This window comes from Clavelina lepadiformis, chromosome 9, assembly GCF_947623445.1.
Source record: "Clavelina lepadiformis chromosome 9, kaClaLepa1.1, whole genome shotgun sequence".
NCBI lineage: Eukaryota > Metazoa > Chordata > Ascidiacea > Aplousobranchia > Clavelinidae > Clavelina > Clavelina lepadiformis.
The window spans coordinates 8,906,874-8,920,398 of NC_135248.1; the positions used below are offsets into that span (position 1 = coordinate 8,906,874).

The 13,525-nt window shown below is 34.7% G+C and overlaps 1 protein-coding gene across 1 annotated transcript; it reads right to left on the reverse strand.

The window, feature by feature from the left end:
- Nucleotides 1-3,490: 3,490 nt before the first annotated feature.
- Nucleotides 3,491-10,824, reverse strand: LOC143471353 (uncharacterized). Its single transcript, XM_076969810.1, has 5 exons — nt 10,658-10,824; nt 10,330-10,396; nt 8,056-8,280; nt 5,261-5,411; nt 3,491-5,088 (listed from the first exon to the last, which is right to left on the reverse strand). The coding sequence occupies exons 1-5, from the start codon at nt 10,807-10,809 to the stop codon at nt 4,757-4,759; spliced, it is 927 nt and encodes a 308-aa protein (XP_076825925.1). The 5' UTR covers nt 10,810-10,824; the 3' UTR covers nt 3,491-4,756.
- Between the last annotated feature and the right edge of the window lie 2,701 nt (nt 10,825-13,525).

Here is a 13,525-nt window from a genome sequence, read left to right on the forward strand (position 1 = left end):
TTATTTAGCGCCGCGGGCCGTAAGGATGACAAGTTGATAACTGATTGAACGTACATGAATTGGAACAGGCAACCCAACAACACCAAGTGTTTGATGTTTAAAGCTCGGTTTATTATTTTTCTTAGAATACAAGTCCAACAAATATTGACGAAAAAAAGTAAAAATACGTCGCACTCAATAATATACCCTACCATGAAATAAAATAAAAGCTTACTTACCACGAAGTAGGTTTATTATTGAAAACAAGGCTTTGGGAAAACCAGTGTATTTCACGGAAATTGGGCTGCACAATCAGTTGGAACAACATTAACTTAAAAATATTTTATTAAGTCAGTGCTGCATTGTTCGATGTTTAAAGAGGGAGCACGACATATGGCCGCGGGAAAGTGGCCGCGAACAAACTCACCGGGGTCAACTGAACGTGACGTAAATTGACCGCAGACAAACTGACTGTGACATAAACTGGCCGGCGATCAAATTAACCGTCGATAAATTGGCCGGCGATCAAATTAACCGGCGACAAATTGGCCGTCAAAAGGTCAAAATTTTAAACTCGGTAGTATATGATATGTAAAGTAAATATTTGTTTGTAACTATTTCCTTTGTTTTTAACAAAATTGTTTTTTATTTCAATACACATTGACTGCAATACACATACTGGATAGTGACTAGATAGTGAATTAGAATTTTGACCTTTTGACGGCCAATTTGTCGTCGGTTAATTTGATCGCCGGCCAATTTATCGACGGTTAATTTGATCGCCGGCCAGTTTATGTCACAATCAGTTTGTCTGCGGTCAATTTACGTCACGTTCAGTTGACCCCGGTGAGTTTGTTCGCGGCCACTTTCCCGCGGCCATATGTCGTGGAACCGTTTAAAGAAGCCGCTCTTAAATATGAGCACAAAGTAGACCGATAAAATGAATATGTAAAAAATGAATGTACGCGGCTTACGGTATGCTATATAACTTTAAGCTCGTACGCAGAAATGCAGCAATAGGATTCTGTCAAAGACGACCGTACTACAGGTAGCCGGCGTCTAAAAATGTATATGAAACCAAGCATTTAAAAGTTAAAATTAGAAATTGCGTTAGAAAGTTTGGCCACATTGAAAGGTGCCGTACTATTAGTCTTGCCAAAATTAAACTGAGGCTGCTGAATAAGAGCAGTTTTAACTGGGCTATTTTTAATTATTCTTCTGTTGCAGCCCAGGTTACAAGCGATAGGATAAATCTATTTATTCTATCGTATGGTGGGGCAACTGCTGTGCTACTGTATTGTGCGATTTGTTATAATCTTGTTTCTTGGTTGAAAAAAGTAAGTTATACTGTACAATGATCCCGCGGGCCGGAAATAGTTCAATGTATGAAATAACTACGCGGGCCAAGTTTTATTGTAAAGCGGGCCGGGAGTTTGACATGTATGGCGTACAGCCTTATTATTTTCTCTCGAATAGCACCAGAAGCTGCTGCTAATACAAGAATTGATATAACCTTTGTAGCTAGAAACGGTAAAACTATTTTTCCTAAACTGAGTAAAGCACTTTAGAAATCTTCTTGTTTTTGTAATTGCGTTTTATTAAACTTTATTTCTACTCCATGTCCAAAAGTTTTAGCTTTTTCAAATCTATTAAATTTTTAATTTTAATGTACTGTCTCCATCAAATAAATTTTTATGTGTGAATCTTACTTTTATGTTAGTTTTATTTTTATATGCATTTGAAATTTTTTCGTTTGATTTTCTGTTAAATTGAGTAAATATTCGTAATACCTAGAAAGCAAACTTTTTTGTTTGCACATTTTATATTAAACACTATAAAGTCAACCCTAAATTTGGAATATTTACTGAGCAATAAACCTTTTCCAATCGTTTCTGGTTTAGTAAAATATTTAACTTTTCCCCACATCTACTTGAAGTTCCAAGTAATGCTTTACCCGTTAATCACCCCATTCGTCTACTGTCCGCCCATTAAAATGGGCCAGAGTGCGGTAATATTTTCTCATTCGAATGACAGGAAGTATGCAGTAGCACTAAATACCGAATAGGACCGAATGGGACCGAATGGGACCGTATAGGACCATATGGGACCGAATGGGACCGCTAAAAGTGGGGCTATTGGGGCTTAGTATATTTTATTTCAGAATGTTAACTGCGAATGTTAACTGCATGACCGAATGAAAGCCGCTAAAAGTGGGGCTATTGGGGCTTAGTATATTTTATTTCAGAATGTTAACTGCGTGTAAGCAAAAACAGACATTTTCAAAACGGCAATATAATACTGAATAACATAAATAACGCTATGCAGTTTAAACATGGATTCCTCAGCGTTTTGTTTAACTTGTATGTACTTTTGTTGTATGTATGTATGTTTTTGTTGTATGTACTTTTGTATGTACTTTTGTTTAACACGTTGTATGATAGGCCTATAGGCCTACCTGGACTGCTTAACTAGTACGGAGCAAATATACAGGCACCTGCTAAATAAAAGGATTAGGACAAAGTGGACAAATGCGATGGGTTTTACAATATAATCTTACATGAAAGATTGTGTTTACTAATTATATGCTACATCGACCTTACTATGGAAAAACTTTAAAAGTTTTTTAAACAAAAGAGGCCCCCAAATGAAAAGCTGAAAAACGCTTTTTTCTGTACTAAACTCAGCAACATCGTAAAGAAATTGGCAACGTTAACGTAACAATGGTAAGATCTATACAGTATATAAATTAACTGATTAGTATGTCCATGTTTAGTTTGGTAGATAAATAAATAATAATATAATCGATGCTGACCTGATCATGTCGTGCTGCTGTGAACGAAGCCATGTTATAATTATAATTTTGACCTTTCGGGTAATTTTTGCTCTAGCCTATATATACGTTTCATTAAAAATACAATGTTCCGAAATTGAAAATAATTTGTGTAACGTCATAATTAAGCGTTAATTTTTAGTGGGGTAATTTGAACAATAAATTGTTTCTATTTTAAGCATAAAATTTTACTTGAGTTGAACTTAAATCGCTCTCTAGCGCTATTAAATATTTACGTTTTCCTCACAGATGATTTTTATTTGAGTCCTGTATATGGTGTTGTGTAAGTTATAAGGGATAAGGGTAAAAATTATTAATCAAAAAACACTCAAATTAGCTTCTTACAATGCTCATTAATATGTTGATTGATTAGTTTTAAGTTAGGGACAGCTAATAGAAAAGTCGGAAGTGAAACCTTTTTTGGATGAAATATTTCTTACCATTTCTATAGCAAATACTGAATTTACGATAATTATCATTTCCATCTGGCCCACGACCTATGCGCCAATTACTATATGACTATCCTACTTGATGGCTTGTCCAATTGTTTCACAAGCAAGCAAGGAAATCTATAGTGTAAGCTATAATTTTAACGTCCACACTACTTTGAAAGTATATATACATACGGAAAAATTGCCACAAAAATGCATGGAATACGCAATACATGAACAAATATGGGGATAACAACTTTTTGGTATGTAATAAAAGAACAACGACAAAGAAATATTTCATCACAGACATTACACGGTTATAAAAAGCTGAAACAAGTTTCATACATATAGCCTTACATTTACTGTTGGTTTCTAGATATAACAAGTCATTTATTGACCAAATATCAATACCTGTGTATGAGTGTTTGATATTGGAAGATAAACTCAATATCATTCTACGAAACTATTATACTTTTTGCATACGCTTTGTCTGGGAATTTTGTCCATGACACCAACCAGAGATACAGTAGCGTAAGTGAGATTTAAATATTGCTTAACTTTTATCACTGCACCCATGTTCAGTTTGATTTTCTGTAGTACAGAGGTCGTATGACATTTCCGTGATAACTTTTCACTCAGGTGAATATTCTGTACAATACCGCTTAGTAGAATGGTGCATCATTGCACTGCTGCGAAGGAAATAGCTTATACAGGAAAAATGAATTGGGGAAGATTTCAACATATGCGATACAACCAGGTACAGAGCGTGACGTAATGATAAATACGGAATCGACAATGATGTCATAATTACTGTAAGCGTTGACAATTTTTGCTTCATAAAGCCTGCGCTAGAGTAACGTTTTGTACATTTGTCACCACTATCATTAAGACCACAACACAAAAGACTATATATGTTCTGTGAAGTTCATGACATTTGGTTGCATGAGGCTGAGAAAGTGTAGGCTATCGATAATAGCGTAACTATTTTTTCAACATTCTTCGCTTGATGTTGCACTACCTTTGGTTTTATTCTTTTGTCTATGGCGATTTTTATAGTGAAACGTAGCATGAATGTTATAGGATTACGTAAACCACAACGCACAAAGCGCTCTATTGATGTTCAGTCTAGGTTTGCAGTGATATTGAAAGCATCTCTTTCAATGATTTCTGAAAACAGTAGTCATTTCGTTGTAACTCGATAAACAACTATATTCACGAACACTGTCAGTTTGGTTAAAGTACTATGTCGTTCAACTTGTCTATCACAAAGTTCTACCATGTTCAGCATGTCGGTCATAGGCACGTATTTCTTGCAGTGACGCACCCCTGGTTGTAGTGCTTATTACTCGAAAACTACACGTCATAGAACAATCGGGTTTTCACAAGTAAAAAGAAAAATTCTTTGGCTTTTGGTTCGCTGCATGAAACTAGTGCTGTGAAAAACACACCTTGTGCAAAACGCCAAACTTTACATGAGCTTTACAAGCATGAACGTTCATCCAATTATTTTACTGCATCAACGAATGTAGCACACAGATAGCGTGACAAGGAATGAAAGGAAAATGAAAAACTTAATCCATAATCTCCAGTCTAATAACTCGTCCAAGATCCTTGTGTACCGGTATGAAGGTTGTCGAAGGATTGTTGCGAACGGTCGGTGACATTTGTGATCCGAGTGCCATAACCCAGGCTCGTCTGTATCATCTAATTTTGTGGAGTGGCAAAGCCCATATCCTGAGCACGAGTGAGTGTTTTGTGCTCGTTTGGCGCCAATCTCGTAACTTACCATACGAATTGGTCCCTCCTTTTCGAATAAAGTTTCTACTCGAGTCCAGTGTGGTCCTAGATCTAAAATAACATGTCAAGTATAAGGGAAGCAATTATCCGTAATGTAATACTTAATTAATCAAGCATACGTGCTTGCACATATTATAAATTAAGATGATGTGTGACTGAGTGTGTTCAAATAGCTTTATCAATGGATTTGCGGGGACACATTCCAGAGTTTACAGAAGCCTACATTTCCTCCACTCTTTGTAAATTTTAAGCTTTTCTGTTTCTAATGATTCTTTTCCAGAAGAAACAAAGCTCACTGATCTTCCCTGATCCAAAATTTCCCCACTGCATATTAAGTTCCACATCTCTTCCGACATCGAGTCAATGACTCTTACCTACGTGATATACATAACAGATATAAAACAAATCATTGTGCTCGTCCATTGTTACAGTGAATAAATGAATATGATATAAACAAATACAGAAACCAGATGTCTACTCCTAGCTTCAGTACCACTCAAACTTTGACAAAAACGGGCAAATGTCTTTGCTTTTTACATAGGCTATATAGTACATTATCCCACAAGGGCAACGATGCGAATTTTGAATCGGTCACACAATGTATGTGTGTAAAACCGTTGCAGAAGCTTTAAATCTGTCGTGCGGTCTTTAAATCAGTTGCAAAATCGTTAAATCAATTGCACAAACTAATCGGTTGCAAGATCTTTAAATTTGTTGCATAAATTTTAAAATGATTGCAGAATCTTGGAATTAGTTGCACAAACTTTAAAATGGTTGCGAAAACCTTATCAGTCGCAAAAACTGTGTACATGAACTGTGTCACTTCGGAATCGATTGGAAAGAAAAACATTTGGTTGCACATATTTTTTCATCCGCAGGTTGCGTATAGAAAGTAAGTCTTCTTAGATAGTTTTTCACTGAAAACTCGATTGATGTTGTAAAAGTTTAATATTGCACCAAATGTTGTATTAATTACTACAGCAACTATGCAATTAAAATTAATTTATTTTTTATTCGTATAATTGCATTTTCAAACAAGTTTTATTCAAAAAGCTTTTAAATAAATTATTTCTCAAAGTGCCGAATTATACATAAGTCCTGCCTTGTGGCCAACTTGTTTTTGTTACATGATTGGGTTTACAGCAAGGTATTGAATGACAGGAATACGGTAAATATTTATACGCTTTTTATATGTTCCTTGTTTTAAATTTTGACTTGAATTCAGTATTATAACCATAAATGTACCGATATACCTTTTTGCCAATGCTTAAGAAGTTGCAGTAGAACTACAATACTGACGACGATATTTGCCAGTAATGGTACCACCAACTATACTATGCTAACAGCGAAATTACGAAAAAGTAGCAAAAATAAGGTGGCCACAAGGCGGGGAATACGTATTCATCTTAATTTGAGAAATCACTTCTTTAAATTTTTTTCGAATAAAACTTGTCCAAAAATGCATTTATAGGACTCACGCGTATACTAATCGCACAACACTTTATGCACTTTTGATCTTGTACAACCGCAATCTAGTATTTCTAAAAACTAGATTAAGAGTGCCTATTTTCTGTACACAACCTGCGGATGAAGAAAATGTTTTGGTCTCAAACAATTCCAAAGTGACGCAGTTAATGTCAAGTTATCACGACTAAGATACTGTATTAAAGATTATAGTAACAGGCCCAAAAATAGATTAGGGAAAAAGGACTACTTCAAAATTCCGACATGGGGTTTCTGAAACTTGACGTATAAAGTATCCAGATGCCCTATAAGCAAAAACTTCATGTAATGTTAGTGAAATCAAATATTTTAAACTTTTTTGTTATATGGATCACTTATGAGTTGTAAGTAACCTATGTATATAGGGCCCCCCCAGTCTATAAAATCAAGATCTTTTAAAAGAAATTTTCTATTTTTAAATTTTTCGCAAAAAGCGCAGTGGGGACGAAAAATCAAGCCAGTTGTTACTAACACGCGCCAAATCAAACAACAACACTGTTTTTAGTTGATAGGAAACTCGTTTTCTGGAATAGACTATAATAGGTCAAAATTAAGTAAAAATTTACACTTGAGTAAAAATTTGTCAATATTTTTTTCTTTTCATGACATTTCTATACCAATAAATATCACGTTTGATTGTAAACACACGTAAAAGTATTGCAAACAAGAAAATAAAAAAAGTTACATCATATCAGCTTTGACTAGCGTATTTAGGGGGTAAAAGGCTTTGTACAAAGATCAATGATCATTCCCCTTAGAACCCATTTTTTAGGCCATAGGCTAAGCGTTTGTACATGTTCCTTCTTCTTTATTCATCATAGTTTCTTGTTTGTCACTATACTTATCGGATAAAAGTTAAAAAAATGAATATAGACCTACTGAAATTAGGTTGGTTATACAGAATCAAAAAATCAAAATCATTGTAAGTTATACGGCGTCTCAAAATTCTACAACATAAATCCATTAAATCGTTAGCTGTTGGATTTACATATGAGAATAGCAGCTTATATGTGGTCTAAAAACCTCAAAAAAATTCTCTTTGCGTTTTTTACGCAGGTTAGATGAATGCAGGGATTTTAGATCCAGCTTTTAACAAACTTTGTCCCTTACCCCCTCAACGCAATCCTATAAATAGACCACAGATATCAACATGATAAAGACAGGAAAACTGTCTTGGGTTAAAATAATTTTTACCATAAATCATTCATTGTTTGGTAATACCGGTCATTAGTTAGGCAATTACCAGTTCATGGATAAATTAATCTAAACAAATTAGTTAAATTCATTATGTTAAAAAAGTTAAAACTCAATCAAAATATATAGTCAAGAAATGGTCCAACTTATGACTCAAGACAAAAAACTTGTACAATAATATCATCCATCTCATAGTTTGTTAGACTATAACCATTATCGAACTATTATGAAAAGTCATTACCATTATGAAAAGTTTAACAGCCTCTATAACAGCGTTACTCCCACTCTCAAACCAAAACACTTCTTAATTTTTCAGCTTACCTTTGTTAGTTTAACAAAGTTTAACTCTTCAAGCGCCTTGAGGACCCAAACGAAGCCCAAGCCTTCTACAGCCCACCAACCAGGGAGCTTATGTATATCTTCATTCTTTTTGTCGTAGTAAGGTCCTCTGCGGTCTTGTCTTTTTATTACTGTCACATTGCGAGCAATCTCTTTCGGCGACACCCTTCGCCAGAGGGCATCGCGTATCAGATCAGTGACACTTTCCTTTGATTAGAAAATAATATATATACTGTATAACGAAGAACATGTATATTTTCAAGAGAAGGCCCACATTTTAGAAAAATGCCTTAATAAACTTCTATAGACTATATCGCAAAATTGTAATTGATGTTATCTTACATAAAAGAATGGTGTATTCTTGGTAAAATAACATTTTACTAGACCAGAGTTTTATGAAATTTATTAAAAGATAACTTGCAGACTTTCTAAAATGTTTTAAACAGAGAAATTTAACTAATTTGACGTTTGTACAACTTACTACTCGAGGCGCCGTTGTTATGAAAATTGCTTTATTATATATGAAGTTTTATATCGTTACACACGGCCAGATTTAGGGGAGGGCCCCAGGGCCCCCGCGACATTTTTGGTCAGCTGCTTTTTGCTATAAAAATACAGTAATATATAATGCAAAAATGTTCATCAAAGTTAAAGTTTTGTTTTATATTTTTATTTATGTTTAATATGCTTTTACTTTCTAACTATTGAATTGCATTGCCTAATTCTTCAATATGCATTGGACAATGTTTTTTACTACAACTATGATGACTCAAGAGAGACTTGTTAAGTTGTATAAAATAGCATAGTTAGGGAGGAGGCTATGCTTCCCTTCCACGAACCCAAGTTTTTGTTGGTTGTAGGCATTTTTACGTCTATCTTGTTTTTTGTTTGTTGTATTTTCCTGTTTGTATCTCCTTATCGGCTCTAACTATTGCAATATTAAATGCAATACTGTAGGCTAACTATGAAAGCTCTATCCAAATTGCTATCTGCAAAACAAGGAAATATGACAACATAATGTTCATTTTGAGGTGTTTTAAACATTTTTTTCCGGCGTAAAAAGCAAAATAATTCGCGTTTAAAACATTTTTGACGCGCTGAGCAGACGGGCCTATTTAAGAGCCAGTGTCAAATATAGGCTACACTACTCTTTGTTATTAACGTGCTTGTCATAACTACTCATAAGCACGGAATGCGATATCCTTCGAAAAATAAAATTTGCATTTATCAGTTAGAAATACAAGAAAAACACTTTTTAAGTAATCTTTACTTTTTAAGCCGAAATGTTGGAGCGCGGGTGTTTCAGAGCCAGCTTTCAAAATATTTTGCCCCGCTCCTCAACGCAATTCAAAAAGCGCCGCTACTGCTGGTTAACCTAATGGTCATAAGCATGGAGAACGAGGGCAAAATCTTTTGAAAGCTGGCTCTGGAACACCTGCGCCCAAATTGCTCGGGGCGCAAAACTTTTGCTTAATATTCCTCAAAAACTGTTTATCACGCCTCAAAATGAACTGTATATTCTTATAGTTACTTATATACACTAGATGGCAATTTGGATGGAGCTTTCATGGTATGGTAGTCCTACTATATTTAACATTGCAAAAACAATGATCGTTAAGGATTGGTAAAGAAGAAAATGCAACGAACAAAAAGCAATAAAAACGTAAAATCATTTACAACCTACAAAAAATTGGGTACGTAGGGGGAAGTATGGTTCTCTCCTTAAACATGCTAGCGTTAACGAGTTTTTCTTGAGTCATCAACGTGTGCAGCCGGTTTTCGACTAGCATTAGTTTAAGTGAATAATAGTCTATTCTCTTTTGTGTTGCATACCAAATAAATATACAATGCAATTGAATTACTTGAAAAAGTAAAGGATAAAAAATATAAATAAAAAATTAGACAAAAAATGAGACAAAACTTTACCTTCGGAGAAAATATTTGCATTACACTCCCTGTAATTTTTGTTCATTTTTGGCAAAAAGCAGCTACTCAAAAAAGTGGTGAGGCGGGGAAGGCCCCCCTAAGTCCCGCCCTGTAGGCCTTCCACCAAAGCTGGGCCCCAGGTTACTCCACCGTGTATATCCGGCACTGCATGTTCAGAAAAAAAGCCTTGAAAATCTACAAAGGTGATATTGCTTTAAATCGCAAAGTTTGTTCGTAGTTTTCATTTCCAAAGTGTTTTTGTGTTTTAAAACGTTTGCTGCATCATGTACTGATACATTTATCATATTTCAACAATTTGAAAGTACCTACCTTGAAACCCTCAGATTCAAAACATATTGGTGATATCACATCTCTTGTATAAAGGATCTCTGACGGTCTGTGCAAAAAATTATTTTATTGGTTTGTCTTATTTTGTTTTGAATTTTAAAATACCGCCATTATATCCAAGAAGATGACTACATGCCGCGATCGTAAAATCTTGAGTTTTCTATTTTTGGGCAAAGCATTTCGAAATAATTTAGTGTTATCCATTTACCAAACGATAAGGGAAATTTTGTTTTTATGTTTTATACGGTCATTTGATTTTAAAGGAGATATAGGCCTACATATTATCTACAGTAATTTCTATTTTGTGTACCTGAGGCTGATGTAGGTTGCTGTGCTTTCATGAAAAATATCTGATAAAGCATTCAACACTTTGTTGGCTTGCGCTATGCCGAATCGAAACACAGCACTAACATACCATTTAATTTTCAAACCACTTAAAAATAACTTGTATTTTATCCACATTTTACTTTTGTTATGATGGCTCAGGGCACTGTACAATAGAGTAGTAAGTAAATTCTACAGTTTCTGTTTTTTTTTAAGTCAGTGTTTCGTCATAATATTGTTTTTGATAAAAGAATTACTAATTGACTTGAGTAATAAAATAGTAAATATAAGCAACCTTTAGTCTGATTGGCTAGCGCTAGACAAAGTGTAGGCTACATGCAGCAGAACTGTAATTTTTATTTTTGTTCCGAAAAGAGTCCACAAGTTCATGGTTTATTAACTTCATCATCATAAATTTAATCAATCACTATATGGTTAGCGTTAGATGAATTTATGGTTGAAAAAGTGCGTATTTTTTAATGAGTTTATGTTATGTTTTAAGCTGCCTTGGCTTTAACCATTTCTTTGTTTGAAACATAATTGTTTTGATTGCTATAGTTTAAGATAGGCATTGCCATTTTAATCGAACCATGTAACTTTATATTTTTCCAACGGTGTAGTTGTTTCCTTGTTTGAGTTATTTTGGCCTTAAATTCGTTAAACTTAGGAATTACTTGGTTTGGTGGCAATGCTAACCTACCAACCTAATAGCGCAATTGTTTTATTGCTATCTTGCATGTTTTAAAGTTAAACCCTTGGGCTTGGCCACTTTTTCTTGCTTCTCAACTATTCGTGAGAATGAGTTTTATTATGCTATAACTACAACGGTTAGCATCGTAACTTTAGCCCCACACAGTTAATGACGAAAAATAAACAATACAATATAGTGAATATACTATACAAACGATGTTCTTGAACAATCTGGTTACGTTTCAGTACCAGGTTTCTCAGGCTTCGGTGTATTTTCTCCAATCATTCTCAGAAAATTTGTACAAAACATATCGACTTATTATTATGACCATCATCCTTATAATGCAAATCTTTCCAATTTCTTTTTCCTTCCTAGAATATGAAGCTGATAAATTTGGCAAACAATTGCGCATTATCTTGTGACATTAACGCTATTATAACTCTATCTATTATATCCTCTCGTGATTTCATAATCTTGTGACCAGATTTTAATTACCTGTTTGTTAGGTTTAAAAATTGAAGTTTGTAAGCATGGCGCAATGCAACCCAACCCCATAAAATACGCTAGTCTAGTGGGTGGGCCTAATGCCTTAGTAGGCTGTTGCCTGGCCTGAAGAGTTTGTGGTGAACGGTGGCATATGTTTTAGATTTCTTTTAATTGTACTTAATCAGTTAGGGAGTTCTGGTATGCGCGTTTTCGTCATTGTTCATTGGCCTTTTACTTAATATTGAAGCTATTGAATCAACATAGTCCTAAGAATAGAATAAAGTACATACGGATTTATTTACATCTCTGCATCACGCCTCATTATTCTAACTGCTTGTGAAACTGTGTGAAAACGCCCTTCTAAGGAGTCAGACACCTTAACTGAGTCATACTTTAGTTTAGTATAGCGGCGGCTTCTCAAGTATCAAATCTCTTCGAACACGTTAAGTGTGTCATAATACCTCTCATTCCATTTTTACACATTTATTTTTCAAAGGGCCCAAGCCAATCCTCGAGTCCGGGAATAAACGTTGTGACATAATATCACTTTGCAATCTTTGTGTGTAATGTTGGGCGATCGGACGGAGTGCTGTGGCAAGAGCCAATTCATCAAGTCTAGAATGCAATCTTAATTGCATTGCAATTTTCACACCAAGTTGTTAACTGAGTTACGTCGAGCATGTTCTGCGTTCCTGTGCATAGACATTAGCTTAGTTCAAATCATGCAATTATCCAGAATTATGCTACTGTACAATGATTTTAAAAAGGGTTCCCGTAACACCTCATTTAGAATAAATTAAGAAGTATGGTGATATTCACATACTTTCCTGTGCTTGCCTCATTCTTATTCCGTTAAACTATTTCGTGCGTCAGTCATTTCGTGTGCCATTTACAAGGTATATTGTGTTGAAAATATTAGGCTACTCACGCATTAATTATTGTTGTGATGTGTTGCTAGCTATTAACAGAGTGGTAACCAAGTCAGTAAACTCGAGTCGCAAGTCAAGTCATTTGCCATTTAAGACTCGAGTCAAGTCGAGTCGATTAATATTCGAAACCAAGCCAAACAAAATGTAAAAACACCCCTTTCCATCAACTCCAAATGTTTAGGATTATTACACAATTTGCTTCATTTGGCTGCAACGTACACATTTGTAGACAAATAAAATCATTTCAAGTTACATTTTAAAGTATTCCGACCAAAGAATAGAGATTCGTTTTACTTTAATTCTGAAACGTAATCAAAAAGACCTTACTCGAGTCATTTCAAACGACGACCAGAGTCAAGTCGAGTCTTCACTAAGTATTTTTAATTATAAACTGCAATCTTCTGAGAATGTTTTGGTAACGGTTAGTTAATGTAACACGTTGCCACATCGTAAATAGGCTACAACGATTTTGAATTGCCGTATTCTTGCCTATTATATGTTTTTCTGGGTTATGGCCGATAAACAGTCGCAAACAGGAAGTGAATCAAAACGTAAATAAATGAATGAATGAATTTTGTAAAAACGCTTAAAACGACCTCTTTACAACTAACCAAGAATTTAATAACCGGTTCGGGCGAATAGGTTTCAGAACAACAATCGCATCGAATATGCAACCCTTGATGTGTTTTGGTAAGTTTCTAAATGATACAGGGGAACAGTAACAGTTTTCAACAAAGTTATTGTGATT

What these genes read in the sequence shown, in the direction of transcription:
- LOC143471353 (XM_076969810.1), bottom strand. Translation starts at nt 10,809, where the DNA reads ATGTGGATAAAATACAAGTTATTTTTAAGTGGTTTGAAAATTAAATGG. An exon ending in ACTTTGTTAAACTAACAAAG is followed by an intron (nt 5,412 to 8,055) that starts GTAAGCTGAAAA and finishes TATATCACGTAG; the next exon opens with GTAAGAGTCATTGACTCGAT. An exon ending in TTACAAAGAGTGGAGGAAAT is followed by an intron (nt 5,089 to 5,260) that starts GTAGGCTTCTGT and finishes ATGTTATTTTAG; the next exon opens with ATCTAGGACCACACTGGACT.